Raw genomic sequence first — 19,504 nt, forward strand, 5'->3', positions numbered from 1 at the left:
CAAATCAGTAGGGATCTATCACCCACTTCTTATCCTACCGTTTATCCCAGGTACTGAGTAGGTCTCAAACACGTCTGAAACCATCGTAAGCGGCTTCTGAGAAATTTGGACTTGGTCCAGCCTCAAAGATGTTTACTTTCATCCAGAACAACTACAAATGTAAGCTAGGTAATTAGCCAGCCCAGGGGCTGCTCCATCTGCACCTGATACTGTACAACCTGGCTTCTCAGAACTAAACGTAATCGGAAACCTTGAGGTAGAGCAAGTAAGCATTTTTCTCTTTAACTGGTCTAGTGACAGGGCTCCTCCCTAAGGGAGCGCCACACACGTGCTAACTGTGCAACTCAGAGGCAGCCGGTGCCTCAGATACTATTAGTACCCGTCACCCACCAGTCACAAGGCAGGGGGGCCTCTTTGTTTGGAAAGTACACAATAAAAGAAAGGGAGAGATCGTGGAGGCCTGGAAGTTGGGCAACAGTTCAGGGGCCTCTCGACCACAACGTGAACAACCCCAAATCCTGAGTCCAAAGAATGTTCTGACATTAGTGGACATACTTTGGAAGCACCTGCCGGGTTCTCGGGGGTCCCTTCCCTCGGGGGTTTGTCAGCGGGCAGCTCTGCGCTTCCGTGGCGGCCGCGGCCCGCTCTGCTGCCCACCGGGCCTCCGCCAGCCGCTGGCTTTCCTTCAGCTCCAGGATGGTTTTCTGCTGCTCCTGAAGCTGCTGCTTCTGCTTTTCGATCAACTGTTGCTGGAAGACGTGGCGGTTGTGGAGGTGACCCCTGCGGATGGATTCTGCTTTCCGGCTCGTGGTTCTGAGCTGCTTGTAGGCGCCAGGCTGCTGGGGGGGCTCGACCCCCGGGGTCTCGGGGCGCTTATCGTCACGTGTGTTCGGAGGGACATGCTGGAGGGGAACCTGCAAGTGGCTCTTCGTTGCTGTCCCCGGGTGGGGGCTGGGGTCGCAATCTCGGCTCCCCGAGGGAGGCCCCGCAGGCACCTGAGAGAGAGGAGCAGGTTACGCTCAGCTACTTAAAGGACGGTGTTGGCGACATCTCGCCTCCTCTCCTCAGCCTTGTTTGGCCCAGTGGCACAGCCGCCCTGGGCTCCCCGCCGGGCTACGGCAGAGGCTCGCAGCTAGCTCTGGGGGTTCTCCTCAGGAGGTGCACTGCTGTTCACCACGGCAACCGCTTGGCTGAGTGGCTGCAGCGCAGACCATTGCCATGGGCCAGGACCTTTGCAGGAGGAAAGCTGTGCTCTTAGAAATTTCTAATTTGGAGATGCCTGAGTGGCTGGCTCAGTGGTTGACCGGCTGCCTTCATCGTGATCCCAGGGTCCTGGGATCGAGTCCCGCATTGGGCTCCCTGTGGGGAGCCTGCTTCTCCCTCTAGGTCTTCCTCTCTGTGTCTCTCGTGAATAAATAAAATCTTAAAAAAAAGAAATTTCTAATTTGGATAGTTCAATTTGTGAATGAGGCAGGATTACCTCAGTTTTATATTACAGGAATTCTAATCTACACGAATTAACTCTGAATTTTGTGGCGAAGGATATATTCTCCCTCAAGAATGTTTGAGAACTGGGCAGCCCCGGTGGCCCAGCGGTTTAGTGCCGCCTTCAGCCCAGGGTGTGATCCTGGAGGCCCGGGATCGAGTCCCACATCAGGCTCCCTGCATGGAGCCTGTTTCTCTCCCTCTCCCTCTGCGCCTGTGTCTCTCCCTCCCTCGCTCTCTCTCATGAATAAATAAAATCTTAAAAATAAAAAATAAAAAAAAAAGAACGTTTGAAAACTAACAAATATCTTTACAAATCAGTAATAGCTCTATTCTCTCCATGCCTCTCTTGCCACTAATAAATTAATCACAGGATATGTACAGATGTGTGTATGTACTTATTCACTCACTCAACTCATTCATTCATTCATTCCTTCTCAGGATCACAGCCTGGATTAAAGCTTACAGGTCTCCAGACTATTCCCTGACTATCTGGGCAAATATCTGCTTACACAAGAATATTATCAATAATATTATATTTTAGTATATGGCTTAATAGTTTTCAAAGTTTTTTTTTTTTTTTTTTTAAGATTTTATTCATTTATTCATAAAAGACACACACAGAGAGAGAGAGGTAGAGACACAGGCAGAGGGAGATGCAGGCCTCACGCAAGGAGCCTGATGCAGGACTCAATCCCGGGACTCCAGGATCATGCCCTGGGCCAAAGGCAGGTGCTAAACCACTGAACCACTGAGGGATTCCCTCAAAGCTTTATCATGTAACAGATCTCACTTAACAGACTGAGGTATCAGACTCAATTTTAAGTTCTATATAGAGGGGGAGGAAACAGAGTCCTTAATTGGAAAAACTTATCCTGGCCAAAATAATGCAACTTAAAATGTCTCTCCTAGAATGGTTTGACTGTATGGCCTAAGGTCTGATCAAGCCAATGAACTATTTATCTTAGAAGTTTCTTGTTCTAAGAGAGTACCATACTAAGGTACTCAAAAATACTTTTCATGGTGATAGAAATAGTTCCTATAGACTCAGCTGAAGTGAAAAATGTGATATATGGGAACTCTGACGTGCTAAAGACTAAAAAATAACCTTCTATTTCAGAAATGTCAATGGACATTTATTCATGAGAACACCCGCTTAAGTAATTTAGCATCAAGCAGGGTCTATGTTTTAGGCCCTTTTAAACTTTGTGATAATGATACGTTATTAACTCAGCAAGACTGTAAAAGCCTTGAGTATAGCCAAAAGATTTCTTTTGGATCACGGTAACTTTTCAAGATGAAAATAAGAGAATGAAAGGAAGCTTAATGGTACAGATTGTACTTAGCAGAACAGGACGGAACAGCTTGGCATAATTAGCAAAAGTCATCTATTAGCTAACTGATAATTTTGAAAAATTCCACAGTATAACGTATGCATTGGTGGTACATGAGCCCCAAAACTGTATAATTAGTGGCCATCTAACTAAAGATACCATATTTTATTTGTTCATATTATATTTATACTCTGGAAAAAGAGTTTATCTAATAACCTAGAGAGTCTATTATATACCCTTTTACTTTCACTGGTTCTATTTTTTATAATATCCTTTTTTAATAAAATCCTTTTCAGAGTTCTTAATTTCAGAGATTTAAAGGCTTTTATTTCTTGAGTCATATATGTATATATATGTAAATATATACACACACTATATATATGCTTATATATATAAACACACACTATATATACACACAGTAATTTTTCTGTTTTCTGCAAGTAAAAAATACTTTGTTGACTTTTTTTCAAATTTACAGATAACAACAGTTTAACTTTGTAAAGTAAAAAGTTCAGACAGCTATTTCCTAAGATAAAAGACTCTTGGGTCTTAATGGAAACAAAATTATATGACATAAAGGTAGATAAAGTGCCTAGAGGAAGGGACTAAAATGTTACATAAGTCCCAATAAACATCATGATACCCTCTGCAGAGAGACTAGGCCCGAATTAAAACCAGCCTACTTGCTGGCAGTAATCAAGGTAAAAAGCAAGATTGCAGTCCTTCTGGTGCCCATTTTAATTTTACATGTCTAAGTTAAGTACTCAATAGCATTATGTGGTGGGGTCTGGGGTGAAGGTGAGAGGGTAGAGGATCTTCCCCAAAGGGTTTTTCAAATATGACAGTGTAATTATGAAAGAAAAAACTGATAGATTCACTTTATAACAACTCTGTATAGTATCAAACCCCAAAACTTATCCAAAAGGGCAAATAAAAAAAAATTTGCAAAATATATAGTAATGTAAGCATCAGTAGTCTTAAAAATATAAAGAGCTCCTATAAATAAGAAAAAGATATATAATCAAATAGAAAAATGTATAAGGGCATGAAGAGACAAATCATTAAATATCTTTCTAGAAATAAACCATTTTCACATACATATATATATGTAAATGGCCATTATAAAAAATGTTTAGGGATGCCTGGGTGGCTCAGTGGTTGAGCGTCTGCCTTGGCCCAGGGCATGATCCTGGAGTCCCGGGATCGAGTCCCACATCGGGCTCCCTTTATGGAGCCTGCTTCTCTCTCTGCCTGTGTCTCTGCCTTCTCTCTCTCTCTCTGTCTCTCATGAATAAATAAAATCTTTAAAAAAAAATGTTTAACTTCACTAATTAAAAAATGCAAATGCTGAAGCAATAAGATGATGAAAATATTTTACCATCAACTTAGCAAAAATGAAAAATGTGTTACCAGGCAGGAAGATAGGCATTTTTTTGGCATAACCTTTCTGGAGGGCCAATTTGGTATTATTCTTTAAAATGTGCATTCTATTTTTAGGTATTTATCCTAAGGAAAGCATTTAAGTAAAGTGGATGTGTGCAAAGATTTCTTTATAAGGATGATCACTGAAGCATTGTTTGCAATAGTGACAAACTGGAAACTTAAATGTCTAGCAATACAGAAAAAGATAAGTAGATTCTAGCCTATGGCTCATGATAGAATATCCTATAGCCATTACAAAATGATGTCACAGGATGGTAGTCCTTAATCAAACGGTATTCATCAGGTTCACCCGTGAAACTTAAAAAAAAAAAAAAAAAAAAAAAATACAGGCGCCCCACAACGAGAAATTTTGATTTAGCAGGTCTGATCTGTGGTTTACTGTCAGCTGAGAACTAACCTTGCAGCAGTAAGTTTAGTGATATAGAAAATTCTCAGGTTATATTGTAAAATTGCAATTTTTTTTCAAAAAACATGATAGTTACATTATTAAGAAAAAATGGCCTTAGTTTTTCTGTATTATGTATTATGAAAAAGCAGATACCCTCAATAGCTTGACTGAAGAAAGTTTAAAAGCTAAATAAAATATTAAAGAGAAAAATTTGCATATGCCTGAATAGAGAAAAGACTATACAGCTATTCAACATATTACTAGTGGTTATTTCCAGATGATAGAATTATAAGCTACTTTGCTTTTTCCTCTGTCATTTTCTCCTATCAAATTACCAGAATTAACACAAATGATTTTTCTTATTAGAAAAATAAAAACTTAAAAATTCCCCGTGTGTGTGTGTGTGTATGTGTGTATCACAAGCTCATTTAGACAGGAAATGTCTGGTGATCAAGTTAGAGGAGTTAAAGAGTTATAAACAATGCTTTATATAACTGTTCCTGAAGGAGTCTTTCACTTAGTTGTTTTAAGTTCCTTCTCTATATTATGTCTCTCCAAGTCTCAAGAATACCAAAGTTCATATATGCTATACAAAAAGATTTGGGGGATGCCTTGGGTGGCTCAATGGTTGAGCGTCTGCCTTCAGCTCAGGGCATGATCCCAGGGTCCTGGGATCGAGTCCTGCGTTGGGGTCCCTGCAGGGAGTCTGCTCCTCCCTCTGCCTATGTCTCTATCTCTGTGTGTCTCTCATGAATAAATAAAATCTTAAAAAAAAAAAAAAAGAATTGGTTCAAGAAAATAAGCACTGACTTAAAGATAACCTCTGTGTACCGCAAACAGCTCACATCTTCTAAATAGTCCAGGCAAGGCAATCTGACAATGGCTAATATAACCCAGGCCATACCAGTGCAGAGCTCAAATGCCAGTGTTTAATAAGCAGAAGACCAAGCAAAGGAAAAACAACGTACCCCTCCATTTCCTCTAAGTGGATTCACCATAGTTGCTGCCTCCTCAAGTAGAACGATGCCTGATGACCCATTTGTGCTGAGTTTCCCTAGTGATGCTGCCTCCAGCAGCTCATTCATTTTCTTCCTAGTTTCCTCTTTTGTCAGGGCCAGCTCTCTCTTTAGGATTTCCGTGCGGTGCCAATGCTGCCATTCTGTAAAGTGCTGTCGGAGAACTTGTTTCCGGTTATACTCAGTGGCCAGTTGTTGTTTTCTAAGCAACAGAGTATTTCCATTAAAAAGATGAAGCCATTTACAGCTTGTTAGCTGATAACATATAAACGAAACACAAGTCTAAAAGAGTCCCCGAAATGTTCCATCTTAGATCCAGCATATCCTTTTATTTAAGCTAAATGGAATTGCTTTATCAAATCCCCTGGTGCAAAAGGTCTGCTTGTAGAGGACGTTGGCACCTTAAGAGATTATCTCAGAATTAAGAGTTCTATCACGTCACAGAGCATATTACATTTTTAAAATTACCATAAAAGAGTTTCTGAGAGCTTTTGGAGGGGAAGGAGCAAGAGAAATCGGCATATAAATAACTACTTTAAAAAAGATGGATATGTGAGGAAGATTTCAGCCATGTCTGCAAATGTGAGGAAGACAGAGGTTTGGGAGAAAGGGAATGGAACAAGATTTAACAAGTGAGCTGTCAATAATGAATTAAGTATAAGACTTATGAAACTTCATAATGTTAGAGGACATCAATGAGTGAGGCTGGGAACTGCTTGCTTTATTCCCTTCGCAAAGGGGACCCCCATCAGGAGACATCGTTGGGGCAGCCAGTCGAGAATTCGAGCATGGAGGGGTCTAAATTCTATCTGTAAGTGGATGATTATTGTTCCTGAAGAAGTAAGCTGTAGAGTTTGGAACTTTTTATATTAGATCAGGAATCAGTTTTGAGGTTGAAAATCTACCATTATTTAGAGAAAATCTACTACTACTTGATTTCATCTTGTAAAGATGACTCAAGTTCTCTATAATACTACTTGGATACCCATTTCTGTTAAACATCCGTAATGTTTAACTCTCCTCATGGACTCTTTGGAGTTATAGGTTAAAAAAAAAAAAAAAAAAGAATCAAAGTTCTTAGGTCAATGGGTCAGGACAACATTTCTAGAGTTCTTAAATGCTTAAGGGACTTAAAGCTTTCCTGACTGGCATCTATAGTAAGAAAAATGTTACACTGTGACACAATATACAAGTTTATGTGTGTATGTATGAAACAAAAGTATATATAATTGAAACAAAGGTCTCGCCAAACAATATCTAGGTGCATTCTAGCATTTCTGCTCTGTTCCATTTCTTTACAAAATATAGCTCATCTGGGCCTCATTTCAGGACCCGTTAATGGGTTAAAACCCTTAGTTTGAAAAAGACTACTTTAAAGTCACAGAAGTTAACCTGTGTCAGAGAGTTGGATGAAACAACCAATTAGTGAGAGTAGAGTCGATTGAAATAGTGAAATTCAGGATAAACACAACAACTCTGCCAAGAGCATATTTCATTGTATTTAATTGCTTCCCTCTACTGTATTAATGACAGGTACTCAATTAATTTAACTGATGTTTTTGTAATAAAAGTACAATATAGGTGCTAATATAAATATTTATACATGGGATTTAATCTGATGGAAATAAATTACCTAATATGGGACTGAATAACCATAAAATAAAAATTTTAGAGGAAGTAACGATAATAAATCAGGTAGCAAAGAAGGTAAGAAAAAAGTTCCAAATAGATCAATGTTTAAATAGTGAAACAAATAAAAAGCCTATAGCACTTTTCTTAAGTGAAAATAATAAATTTCCACTGGATAGAAGACATATATTGCCCTCTCTGATTAATGTGAAATTCAATTTACATCAATCTGCTCAGGAAGGGGGAGTGTGAAATTTACCTGATGTGTTAATTTCATGTTTTTATAGCATAAACAGCCAAAAGGAGCACTAGGGTTTCGACTATCATGGAAGAGATAATTTGGACACTATAAAAGACAAAGAGAAAAATATTTCGGCAGCTATATCAAAATGACTAAACAGTAAGAAAATGGGTAAAAATTACATATTGACCATAGTGTGTAGAGCTGACTCTCTAGTGGTTATGTAGGGGATTTCAAAGTGTATTTAAAATATCTACATTTGTGCTTTGAGATGGAAAGGTAGAAATGCAGAGTCTAGGGATCCAGAGACAAAGCTGGTCTTACTCCTGTTTCTCTGCAGTTCACTTCAGCAGAGTGGTATTCCAAATAAGCTAATTTCCATATTTTTAAAAAGATGACACTAAAAACATAATATTTCTGAAAGTGAAAAATCACTTAAACCTCCTAAAATCTCAATCTGATGCAATACTTAGGTATGCTAACCAAAATAAATGGTTTCAAACACAGTTCCCAACTAATCATAAAATGAAGGACAGAGTTCCCTTATGGAAAACATCTTGTCCCAGTATGCCTCCAAGCTGAAATCTGGGAAGTTCTGGCAAAAGCATATAAATTGATTATCACAGTTAAATAACTACATGCACAGAAAGGCTGTCCCTAAAGACCAAATATAGTGGAAAAACTGTTTTCCATCCTATATAAGGAAAAACCTGGTTCTTCCCCCCACTGTGTGTGTCTCCTGTGTGTCTCCTTTATCTTTTCTGAGAACACCTCACTTCTGGCACTTTGATTACAAACGTGTGAAGGTTTTTCCCCACACCAACAGCAACTCTTGGACACCAAGCAGGATATCCAAGAATTAACTCAATTCTGATACTATCTCCCCAAAGACAGTGTCAGATCCCACAGGCTAAGGGCTCAGTCCCATAAAAGTCTTCCCATTCTCCCCACCCACCACCTTCAGATGCTAGTCACAAACCCAGGTTATCTATCACTCATGCTTCTGATCAATTTGCTACAGATCAGAGATTCCAACTACCCACTCCTGGGGTTTAATTAATTTGCTAGGGTAGTTCACAGAACTCAGGGAAACATTTATGTTTATCAGTTTATTAAAGGATATGAAGGATACAGAGGAACAGCCAGATGAAGAGATGCATAGGGTGAGGTCTGGAAAGGTCCTGAGCACAAGAGCTTCTGTCCCCATATATTTGGGGTGTCAATGTGGATGTGTTCACCTGCTGGGAAGCCCCTTGAACCTTGCACTTTGGGATTTTATGGAGGCTTCATCATGTAGCTATGATTGATGTTAACTCCATTTCAGCCTTTCTCCTTCTTCAAGAGGATGGGGAGCAAGGCCAAAAATTCCAAGTTTCTGATCATGGTTTGGTCTTTCTGGTGACCATCCCAGAGCCCTTCAGGAGCCAACCCAGAACTCTCTCATAGGACAAAAGACACTCCTATCACTCAGGTAATTAGCAAGGAGTTAGGTGTCAGGAGCAGAGATCAAAGACTAATATTAGAACAAGAGCTGTTCCTAGTGCTATCATCATTTAGGAAATTACAAGGGTCTTAGAAGCTCTGTTCCAGGAACCAGGTGTAGAGACCAATATATATATTTTTATTATCTCAGACATAAGAGTATAAAATATAAAGGTTTAAATAGGAATTTAAATAATCAACCATGCTGTTTAGAATCAACACCTCAAATGATGCTTAGTGATCAGTGCATGTTCTAGAACCTGTAAGTCAGAAGAATACTAACTAGACGGGGGACACTAGATTAAGCGCTTGGAAGCCTCAGTTTTCTCCTTAAAAATGGGGTCACCCTAAAAAAAAACCCAAACCAAACAAAAAAACCCTACACATTGTGTATTTTTTTTAAAAAAGATTTAACACACACACACACACACACACACACACACACGCACAGACACACACATCTGAATATGTAGACGAATTCTCATGGAAGATAACACTATCTTAGGACAAGACTACCAGGTACTAAAAAGCGTCTTGAATTTTTTAAAAAAGGAAATGAGAAATGACAAACAACCACACACTTGTGATCTGATTGACTGCAGAAATCTGGCACAGAACATGAAAACAGCAGCGGTATGAACAGCTGCATTTGGGATGAGCAGGAACGGGGACGTTAAGCTAATGCATTCAAGTAGCCCCTAGGGAGAAAGTGGAAGATGACAACGGTTCTGTCTGAAAGTTTTAAAAGTGAGCCAGGCAGTGCAAGTCTGGGCCCCCTGCCTGTCTCACAGACACATGAGGAGCTTGCCCAGCTTCAGATGCCCTGCACTTTCTGGCCTCTCGCCTGGATACCCAGGTGCGCGTGGAAGGAAGGGCATCAAGCATGATTCACCGAGGGGCTCCATAAGTGATTGTCCTAAAGAATGCTCAAATGAGGAGTGGGGATATGGGGATACCTGACAGTCTATTTTCAGCTCAGCCTCCCCACCCCCAGGCTAGCATGTGGGCTCACCCCAGCCCACTCTCTCACAAGCTGCTTATGTGCTGGTTTACCAGTTTTTTCCCCCCCGAACTGAAAACGCCCTCTTCTACTTAGCCACATTCTCCCTCTCTCTCAGAAGATAGGGCCCTTGAATTCCTATTTTTAAAAAGCTCCTTGGGGGATTATAACGCATGATAGCCAAGTCTATGTCACTCCTAAGTATTTTTCTTATGGTGCCTTCTGTTGCAATTATTTTTAGTATTTGGGTACCGTTTTTCACTTCACTTAGACTGAAAACTCCTAGAAGGCAAGTATTTGACACTTTTTCTCAAGTCCCCCTCCCTGTGCTCAAGAGAGAGCCCAGTACTCAGTAAACATAAGTAAAGCTGGTTGGTAAAAGAATAAATTCTATTCGACAGAATGAAAGAATGAGTGAACGAACGAATGCCCTGGCTGGAGGGCTACCAAAGGGCCAGTTTGTCCCCGGGCCTTCCACAGTACCCTCACACTCCCATCGCTTCCGTTTGCAGACACCACCTGTGCAAGTGCAGAAAGCTTCCCAAGAGGGATAACATCAATTGATGGTCACAGGGAACAGTGTGAGGAGCTCCAGGGACAAAGGGCAGGGATCAAAGCATACTCCAGGAAAGGCCCAGAGCTCCGGTGCAAGGGAGGGCAAGACTGCAGGCAGTGTGGGGGTTACTGAGGGAAGGACTGAGATCAGGGGCTCAGAGGCCTGGGGGTGGAGGATGCCAGCAATGAACCCTGCTTCTTCCTCATTTTGTCCACGGCTGGCCATAAATGGAAGAGAGGGAGGGAGAGAGGGGCAATAGCAGAAGCAAAGCCAGCTTTGAACATGAACATGCAACGCAGATTAAAAATTCAGTTCAAATGCCAATACGACCCCATCAGAGGATCTAACTTGGTGTATGCACCAGGGTTTTGTGGCGTTACCTAAGTGACTGAATCCTCAGGGTCTGGGAATACTTGTTAATGTTGAGATTGTATCAGGATACTGTATCAAAATTTTATAATATCATTTCTGTAACTACTTTTAAAAGAAAAGAGACAGATAAAAATAGAAGAAAGAAAAAGAAAGGAAGAAGGGGCACCTGGATGGCTCAGTGGCTGAGCATCTGCTTTTGGCTCAGGTCGTGATCCTGGGGTCCTGGGATCCAGTCCCACGTCGGGCTCCCCACAGGGAGCCTGCTTCTCCCTCTGCCCAGGTCTCTGCCTTCTCTCTCATGAATAAAATAAAATCTTAAAAAAAAAAAAAAAAAAAAAAAAGTGAAGAGAGAAAGGAAGAAAGGAAAGAAGGAAGAAAGAAGTCAGGAAAGTGGGCCCTGTGTGGGGCGATAGGCCAGTGAAGAGAAACCCTGGGTATCAAAAACAAATGTAGATACAGGAGCTGGCGCATGAGGACACAGCTGACATCTGAGTAATGGGCAAAGCAAATGATTTCTACGTCCAGGATAAGCCACAGAACCAATGTGTTTGCCAATCTGGTGAGAGTTTCTACAGTGAGTAACCTGTTATATTCCTTGAGCTCATTAGTAGAAAAAAAAATGCTTGAAAACACTATCAAGTTAAATTGCAGGAGAGGAAGCAAATGAACTCATTCACTCACTGACTCACTTATTATTCAACAAGTATGTATTTCGTGTCCACTGAGGTACTAGGAGAAACTCTGATGAAACCAGAAAGAGGCTCTCCAGACACCCTCCATCCCACTGATATTTCTTGGTTTCTGCCCACAGTAGAAACCTGTGAGCTCTTTCCCCAACTTTAATATCCCAACCTTCCTTGAACAAAATCACCCAACTTAATTTCTAGAACAAAGAGAAACATGCAGAGAGCCTGGGATTTGTAGGAAAGCAGCACAAAGGATGGCTCGTATTTCATAGCTCCTTTCTTCTCCTTCGTTTCTAGCATGACTTGTCATTTGTTGATTACTGCTTTATTTTTCATCCACAACCATTTAAAATTGCCATGTAACCGAAAAATACGGCTGTCTCAGGGAACCACCACCTACATACAGTTTAACATTTAACACAGAAGCAGTGTGGTATAGGAAAAAGCATCTGACTCAGAATCTGAAAGACCAGACTCTAGTCGTGGACTAGCTACTCTTACCTTCATGACCTCGAGAGAGTCATTTACTCTCTCCAAGCCTTGCTTTTAACATCAACAGAATGACAGGCAGGATCAGACGATCCTTGAGATGACTTCCTGCTCTAAGATTTTCCTGCTGTAACGTTTTGTAGTAAAAAAAAAAAAAAAAAAAAAAAAAAAAAAATGATTGTAAGTTATGTATTTTCTAACTCTGGCACTTTAAAGAAATGTAGTACCCATTCTGAACATTTAAAAATAGACACCTGAAAATAAGTCACAGATACGAGACAAAAAGTTCTAAGATCTTAAAAAAAATTGGCACCTTATGCTATTATGAAATCCTCATTTAGTGATTTTTATATTTAAACAGTTTAATTGGAATGAAATTATCAAGTTCTTCAGATTTTTCTTCTACAAGTTTCTTTCAGCATGTACACTTCACAGGCCACTTTTAATGTCAACCCTCAGTTTTCCACACCCTTTGTGTCCTCACTCACACTGCTTCCCCTTTACAGCACCTCCAGTTCCCCTCCTTTACCCAGGAAATCCTGCTAGCCATTCCTTTTTCAGTAAGCTATCATCCCAATATCTTGTATCAATCGCTGGGTCTTGAGAACTTAGAAATGAATTATGGGAAAGAGTTTTTCAATGCTGCCTTTTTTTTTCCCCCTGAAGACTCCCCCTAGCATACTGTAAAGAAAGAGAAATTGAGTAGGACACCCTTCTACTTAAAAGCTGTCAAGAACTTAAAACACACACACACACACACACACACACACACACAGTCAAGAATTTACCTTCATTTCACAAAGAATTCCTAAACTCCTTGTCTTGGCATTCAAGGCCTTTTACAAGCTGAGAACTTGAGAACCACTTGCTTGATGATCTCCAACCGGGATGGCTATCCTACAAGCCATTGCCTCATCTCCCCATTCCCACTGAGGAACGTCCTACTTACCATACAGAGTCCAGCTCACCACCCACCTTCCTGATAAAGCCCTTCCTGGCATTTTGTAGGAGCCTCCTCAATCCCTGACACTTCTTCTGCTAAGCTTTCAGCAGCAGAGGGGATGCATTATGCAGTTTATCATGCCGCTCAACACCTGTCCTGTTTTTAGACCTTGTCTTCCCCACCAACTGTGAGGCCATGTGTCAGGCTCCTGTGTACCCACCCCAGGGCCTGATGGCGTCACAGGGCAGCACAACTCTAGAGGGCACCCTTTCCTCCCACGTAACAATGATTTCCCACACCATTCATTCAAATTTTCAGCCTGAATGAGTAACAGAGTTGCCAGCGGGAGAGGTGATTACACATAAGAACATAAACTGTCCTTGCCCCCCAAATAAACAAATGGATCCTTTTAAAGCCGTGACTGGGGTTCCAGGGTACAAAGTTGCACTTGGTAATTTTAAGATGATGGGACAAAGTAAGTTTTACTTGAAGACAATTTCTGTGTCATTCCCAGGTACAAGAGGATGCTGATACAAAGGTATCAAAAACCTCTAAATAAGGTGTGGAACAGAAGATGGAGGAAAGGAACAGAAGGTGGGAGAAGCAACTCGGCAGGTCTGCCCTCCCGGATGCACGGTCCCTATGCCCCTAATTAACATTCTGCGTGCAGGCAGGGATTTCAAACATCAATGGGAATTACTGGCATATTAACCAAACTCTGTCTTCCAAATTGTAAGATGGTCCAAGGTACGATGCTACGACTTCAGGGGAGAGGGAAAAGGCAAAGCAATTGTTTTCTTCACAAAAAGCATATACATTAGTATTTTTGAATTAAATTTTTCTTTTGCTTGTAATTGTCAGTTAAAATTTTCTAGTTTGGGATGTTAATGCAGAAAAAGCAGTGATCCCCACATTTTATAATAGATGAGATGATTCTAGTGAATAGAATTTTTAGAGTTTACTTCAAGATTCCTCAGGAGGAAAAATGTCCTAAACACACCAGAGGGGTTTTCGTGATCCAAATAAAAGTACCTGTTTGCTTCTCGAAGGTCATTTTCCAGGGCTTGGGTCTCCCGCGCCAACTTCTGGGATCTTGTGTAGTCTCTCCAGGCTCGCAGGACCTTCAGTTGAAACTTCCAGTCGGACAGGGTCCCAGCTTTTCCCAGCGTAATCCTACGATCAAGGATCAGACTGTGCCAGGCAGAGAAATACCGTTTCTGACACTGCAACGGAAACATGTGGAAAATCACCACTGACCAGCCTCAGTGTCTCTAACACCTAACACTGGGAGCGGTCCCCTCAGATTTCCCCCTCACACTTCTTCTAACAAATCTAGGGCCTGTGGTCTTGATGAAGGGGAACAAAATATAACTGCTTTATGCGAATAATGACAGAAAGTATTCAAGTCATGCAGCTGAGGTACCCAGGCTCATGACCTAAACTGTAATACTTAGTTCTCACTGTAAGGCATCGGTCCTCTGGAGGGTTGGAGGAACAGTCACATCTAAGACCCAGGTTAAGTGACTTGTTTGAGAAGCTTGACATACCTGCTTCCCGTAGGACTGCCAGCTTGTCTTGGGAGTTTAAAATACCAACTGATTAATTAATTCCTGTTACAAACATTGCTGATGTCCTGCACAAAGGAACATGGAAGATCCCATGAGGACAGAATAGGGATCTCTGGTCCTTGGAAATAAGATAGCTAAAACAACAGTGACAGCTGAGCTACCACTGACCACAACAGAGCTTTGGTGAGCAGGCCTAGAGAGACTAGGTGCTCAGGATGTTTGGGATCTTCCGCTACTTGCATGTGATCACAAGGGAGAGAAGTTCCACTGAGCCTACGGATGTCCCCAGAAAAGTTTACTTATGGTCCTAGCCTAAGAAACTCTCTGAAATCTAGTCCCTGCCTACATCTCCTACCTTCACAGTAAACTAAATGTTCCCACTACATCACAGAACTTTCAGTTTTTGCCCTTACCTCAACCACACCTTTTAATTAATTTATTTTTTTTAAGATTTTATTTATTTATTCATAGAGACAGAGAGAGAGAGAGAGAGAGAGAGAGAGAGAGAGGGGCAGAGACACAGGCAGAGGGAGAAGCAGGCTCCATGCAGGGAGCCCGATGTGGGACTTGAACCAGGGTCCCCAGGACCACGCCCTGGGCTGCAGGCGGCGCTAAACCGCTGCGCCACCCGGGCTGTCCTCAACCACACCTTTTAACCTTTCCTATGTGCATGCTCATTTCTCAGTCCTCCCTTTCTGCCCTCTCTTTGACTACTTCAGGACTCCCTTCTTTCTGGAAGTTCTCCTGTTACCAACCACTCTCCCCAAATACAAGTGTCCTTCCACTGTTTCCAGAGCAATCTCTGCTTTCTTCCATCACAACACTCATTATACTGTATTACGATCCCCGGTTTACTGGTTTCCACTAGACTACGAGCCCCCAGAAGGAAGGGACGGGGTCCCATGAATGAAAATGGCAAATCTGAGAGTTGTATCAAGTGTTGGTAGCAATAAAACAGAATGTAACCTCACAGAAAGTGACACTGTGGCCTAAATGACCAGCCTCAACCACTTGCTAGCCCTGTCAGGGTCAACTGTATTTACTGCTTCTACCTGTATAACAACCCTTTTGCTACTTCAACATTTAGTAAGCAGCCACCATTGGATTTAAATTTGGGAACTCTGGGATCCCTGGGTGGCGCAGCAGTTTGGCGCCTGCCTTTGGCCCAGGGCGCGATCCTGGAGACCCGGGATCGAATCCCACATCAGGCTCCTGGTGCATGGAGCCTGCTTCTCCCTCTGCCTATGTCTCTGCCTCTCTCTCTCTCTGTGACTATCATAAATAAATAAAAATTTAAAAAAAGTTAAAAAAAAATAAAAATAAATTTGGGAACTCTGAACAAAGATTTAATCTCTCCTTTTGAGAGGTTTAGGGAAAGAGGGCATATAAATTAAAAGACTAATATTGCAAGTAAGCATATGCTAGAATTCTTAGAAATAGCCCTTTTGGCAAACAATGTTTTTTTATGCAAAAATTCAGTTCTATTCCCATTTAGACAAATTACAAAATCCTCTTTATTATTATTTATCAGGAGAAACCATGGCAAACTTTAAAATGTTCTCATTCCCTTTCCATTATGTCAAATGAGGGCACACTGTCTAGACCTTCATCTTAGATCCCATGAAAGGGAGGGAAGAGAAGAGAGGGAAGGAGGAAGGGAGATTTGCTGAATACAGGATATACCTCCAGTCATAAAAAGGGAGACATACAGCTGCTAGATAGAATTTTTGCATTACTACCTGCCTGTCTAACCCACAAAATAGAGCATGGGAAAAAAAAAATTAACTTGTGTGTCATGGTCAAAAGAAAACATACTATGTCTACCAGATTCATTTAAAGGACTCTCAAAAAAAAAAAAAAAAATAAAGGACTCTCAAATGACTTGAAATATTCTATGTACAGCTATCTCCAATTTAAACTCCTAGAATATTTCTAAGGATGAAATAATACAAACATAACCCACCTTAGACAATAACAACACTATTAATAGTGTCCTTGGCTTTCTATATTCCGTGTCTACAAAGTTCCAAGCATTACTGTAAGCACAATATTACGTGCACTATTTATTACTTTGCAGACCATCATTACAATATAGAGACTGCAGATATTATCATGATTTACATTACCAAACTAAACTTCAAGTAGAGAAGGGTTAATGATGAAATTCAGAGTGAAAAGTAAGTGGTACACCAAAGGCTAATACTGAAACATTCTGGCATCCTGATGACCCAATCTATTAGGCAAAAAGTCTCCAAAAAATGAAGAGCATATTCTTTGCTACTTTTATCCCGCAAGAGAAAGAAGTCATAGTCATAACTGACAATGGTAGAGTACTGCTAAAGCATATCTGAATTTAAGAGGGGAAAATTTGAGTTAATAAATGCCATAGTCAATATATTTTTTTAAAATAGTTTAGATTTTGAAAGCAAAATGATCAGTTTTAAAGGTCTATAATTCAGTTGCACTACATAGAAGGAAGTAACAGCAAAGTGATGGACTCAAATCAACTTATTGGTTTTTCTTGTCTATTCAAAAGGGCAATCCCATTAAAACTTAAAAAAAAATTAACATGTGAACCAAAAATAGCCAGTTTTGCTTTTTTTTTTTAAACACATTATTATTTTTTTATTCATGAGAGACACAGAGAGAGAGAGAGAGGCAGAGACACAGGCAGAGAAGCAGGTTCCCTGAAAGGAGCCCGATGCGGGACTCGATACCAGGACCCCAGGATCATGACCTGAGCTGAAGGCAGAGCCACCCAGGTGCCCCACCACTTAGTTAATTTTGATTCACAGCAAATGTTATTTAGGCAAACAAGAGTCCCATAAATGTGCTTGGAGGAAAATATTCTTAGTCCCTCTTCTTTGGAAGATGCTAGCACTCTGCTTTTATTTAGAAGAGATGAGAAGTGGCATACTTCCATGGTCATGATCTATTTATTCTATTACCTCTCCCAACACCCCCCACCCCCCCCCCCAGCTGAGTCCCTGCTGTTCCCAGGCCTGCTCCTCCTCTTTAGTACTAGATTCTGGAACTACAGCAGTGCTCTGTCCTTTTGCTCTTTGAAAAGAGAACTACTATTAAAAAGCACAACTGGGTTGGAAGAGGAATACATTCTGTCTAATACATTCTATTTAATAAATTCTGTTTCAGAATTTAATGTTCTAAAAAAAAAAAAAAAAAAAAAAAAAAAAAAAGAATTTAATGTTCTAACTAGCCAGACAACTAGGCTGACCTCCCTCCATTTCTTACCTACCTCCTTTATTTCCGTACCATGTTTTATTTCTGATAGGTTTTCCAGATATAGTCATGGATTCTTAATTTCCACATCTCTTTAACAAAGTGGTGGTGAAAAAGGCTTCGTACAAGTAAGTAAAATCCTGAAAATCACGGTGGGAAGAACTGTTCCTAAATACATGATCTGTAATGATTTACAAAATACTACAAAGTGAAATTTAGAAAGTTTTAAGGGAAATGCTCTCCTCCTTTCAAAATCTTCCACAAGACAGCATTTGATTGTTAAGGATTCCACTCAAGAGAAGAAATGACAGCTCGCCCTGCTAAATTTATTACCTGCACTGGAGTTGCCCTCGTTCTGTTGGCAAGAAAAGCTCTTCCCTGAAGTGTAATCACACTGCTGTCACGGAGAATGATTGACGTTAGGTGGAACAGCAATTTGCTATCTAATCTTCATTGTAATTCTAACCCTGTCACTAGAGATGCTTGTTCTGATTAATGAAGTGGGGAACTCATCAAAATTCCTCAGCTATTTCCCTTTTGTCAGAAAGCTCAGTGATAATTGCATCAAAATTCTCAGTCATGGAAAAATAAACAATGCATTGTAAAGAGGACAAAAATGTCAACAAGTTTACAATTTATTTCTGCCGAACAGAACTAACGGTGGTGCAACTAGTGGTCGAGGGGAGCTGGCCAAGGTTTGCCTCGATGTCAGCAAGAAAGCTACACACACCCCCCAGGACCCCAGGTGACTCCTTGCTGCTCCCTGGCCAAAAGGGAACAAGCACTCCATAGCTAGCTACATAAGGAAGTACCTTTTTCCTTTTGGGGACCACTACAGCTAGGCAAAAGCCCCAAGGAACGTATGAAGTCCCTGGGGGTTGGGGAGAGGAGGAGAGGAGGATCCTTATCAAGGCAAAATGAATGAGCCTGGGAAGGAGTAACTTGTGACCCACCCTACTCCTGATTTTCATAATTATGCCCCAAAGAAAAGAAAGGAAGTCATTGTGCTCTCTGTCTCAAGGAATAAAAATCCCTATAACTGATTACATTAAGGAAAATACATTCAGTTCTCTGCACACAGTGCTAAGACCTGGACATGCCTGGTTCCATGGAAAGCCCAGAGGCCCAAGCTTTGACAACCACTGCTGTGCAAAATGTTAACACTGGTTACAGACAAAAAGCTATTTTTGTTATATCCCAGAAGATGCAATGTTTTAATTTCTGTATTTGTTTTTTTCTCCTTCCCCTTTTAAACTTAAAACAAAAACACCATTATTACAGAAATTTTTTTTTCATTACAGAAATTTAACATACTCAAAAGCAGAAAGAAGAAATAAACACCTCATTTAGCTTTAAAAATTATCAACATTTTGCTAATCTTGTTTTATCTCTCCATGCATTTTTTTTTCTGGATTATTTACAAATAAATCCCATACATCAGACATCATTACACTTCACTCATAAACATGTGAGTATGTATTTGCCAACATAAGGACATTCTGTAAATTCTTAATTCTGCAAAGAACTTTAATCAATAATACTGCTTATTAATCTAACTCTGCCTCACTTCAGAAATACTACAATTTCAGAAAGTAATTGCTCAGTCTTAACCACATAGTAAATTCTTAACCA

At 40.6% G+C, this 19,504-nt stretch overlaps 1 protein-coding gene and 1 long non-coding RNA gene across 5 annotated transcripts in view; one reads left to right on the forward strand and one right to left on the reverse strand.

The window, feature by feature from the left end:
- Window positions 1-19,504, reverse strand: part of CCDC191 (coiled-coil domain containing 191) — an 88,596-nt gene that overhangs the window by 40,218 nt on the left and 28,874 nt on the right. For all 4 annotated transcript variants that reach the window (XM_025477162.3, XM_025477172.3, XM_025477181.3 and 1 more), the window contains 3 exons: window positions 14,097-14,287; window positions 5,619-5,868; window positions 556-995 (listed from right to left, as the gene is read on the reverse strand). In XM_025477162.3, the coding sequence (XP_025332947.3) occupies window positions 556-995; window positions 5,619-5,868; window positions 14,097-14,287 (881 nt within the window). The remainder of the gene's footprint in view (window positions 1-555; window positions 996-5,618; window positions 5,869-14,096; window positions 14,288-19,504) is intronic.
- Window positions 6,144-13,918, forward strand: LOC118353221 (uncharacterized). The gene is made up of 3 exons (XR_004811745.2): window positions 6,144-6,298; window positions 7,583-7,695; window positions 13,579-13,918. It is a non-coding gene; the product is annotated as an uncharacterized LOC118353221 (long non-coding RNA).

This window comes from Canis lupus, chromosome 33 (assembly GCF_003254725.2).
Source record: "Canis lupus dingo isolate Sandy chromosome 33, ASM325472v2, whole genome shotgun sequence".
NCBI classification, from domain to species: domain Eukaryota; kingdom Metazoa; phylum Chordata; class Mammalia; order Carnivora; family Canidae; genus Canis; species Canis lupus.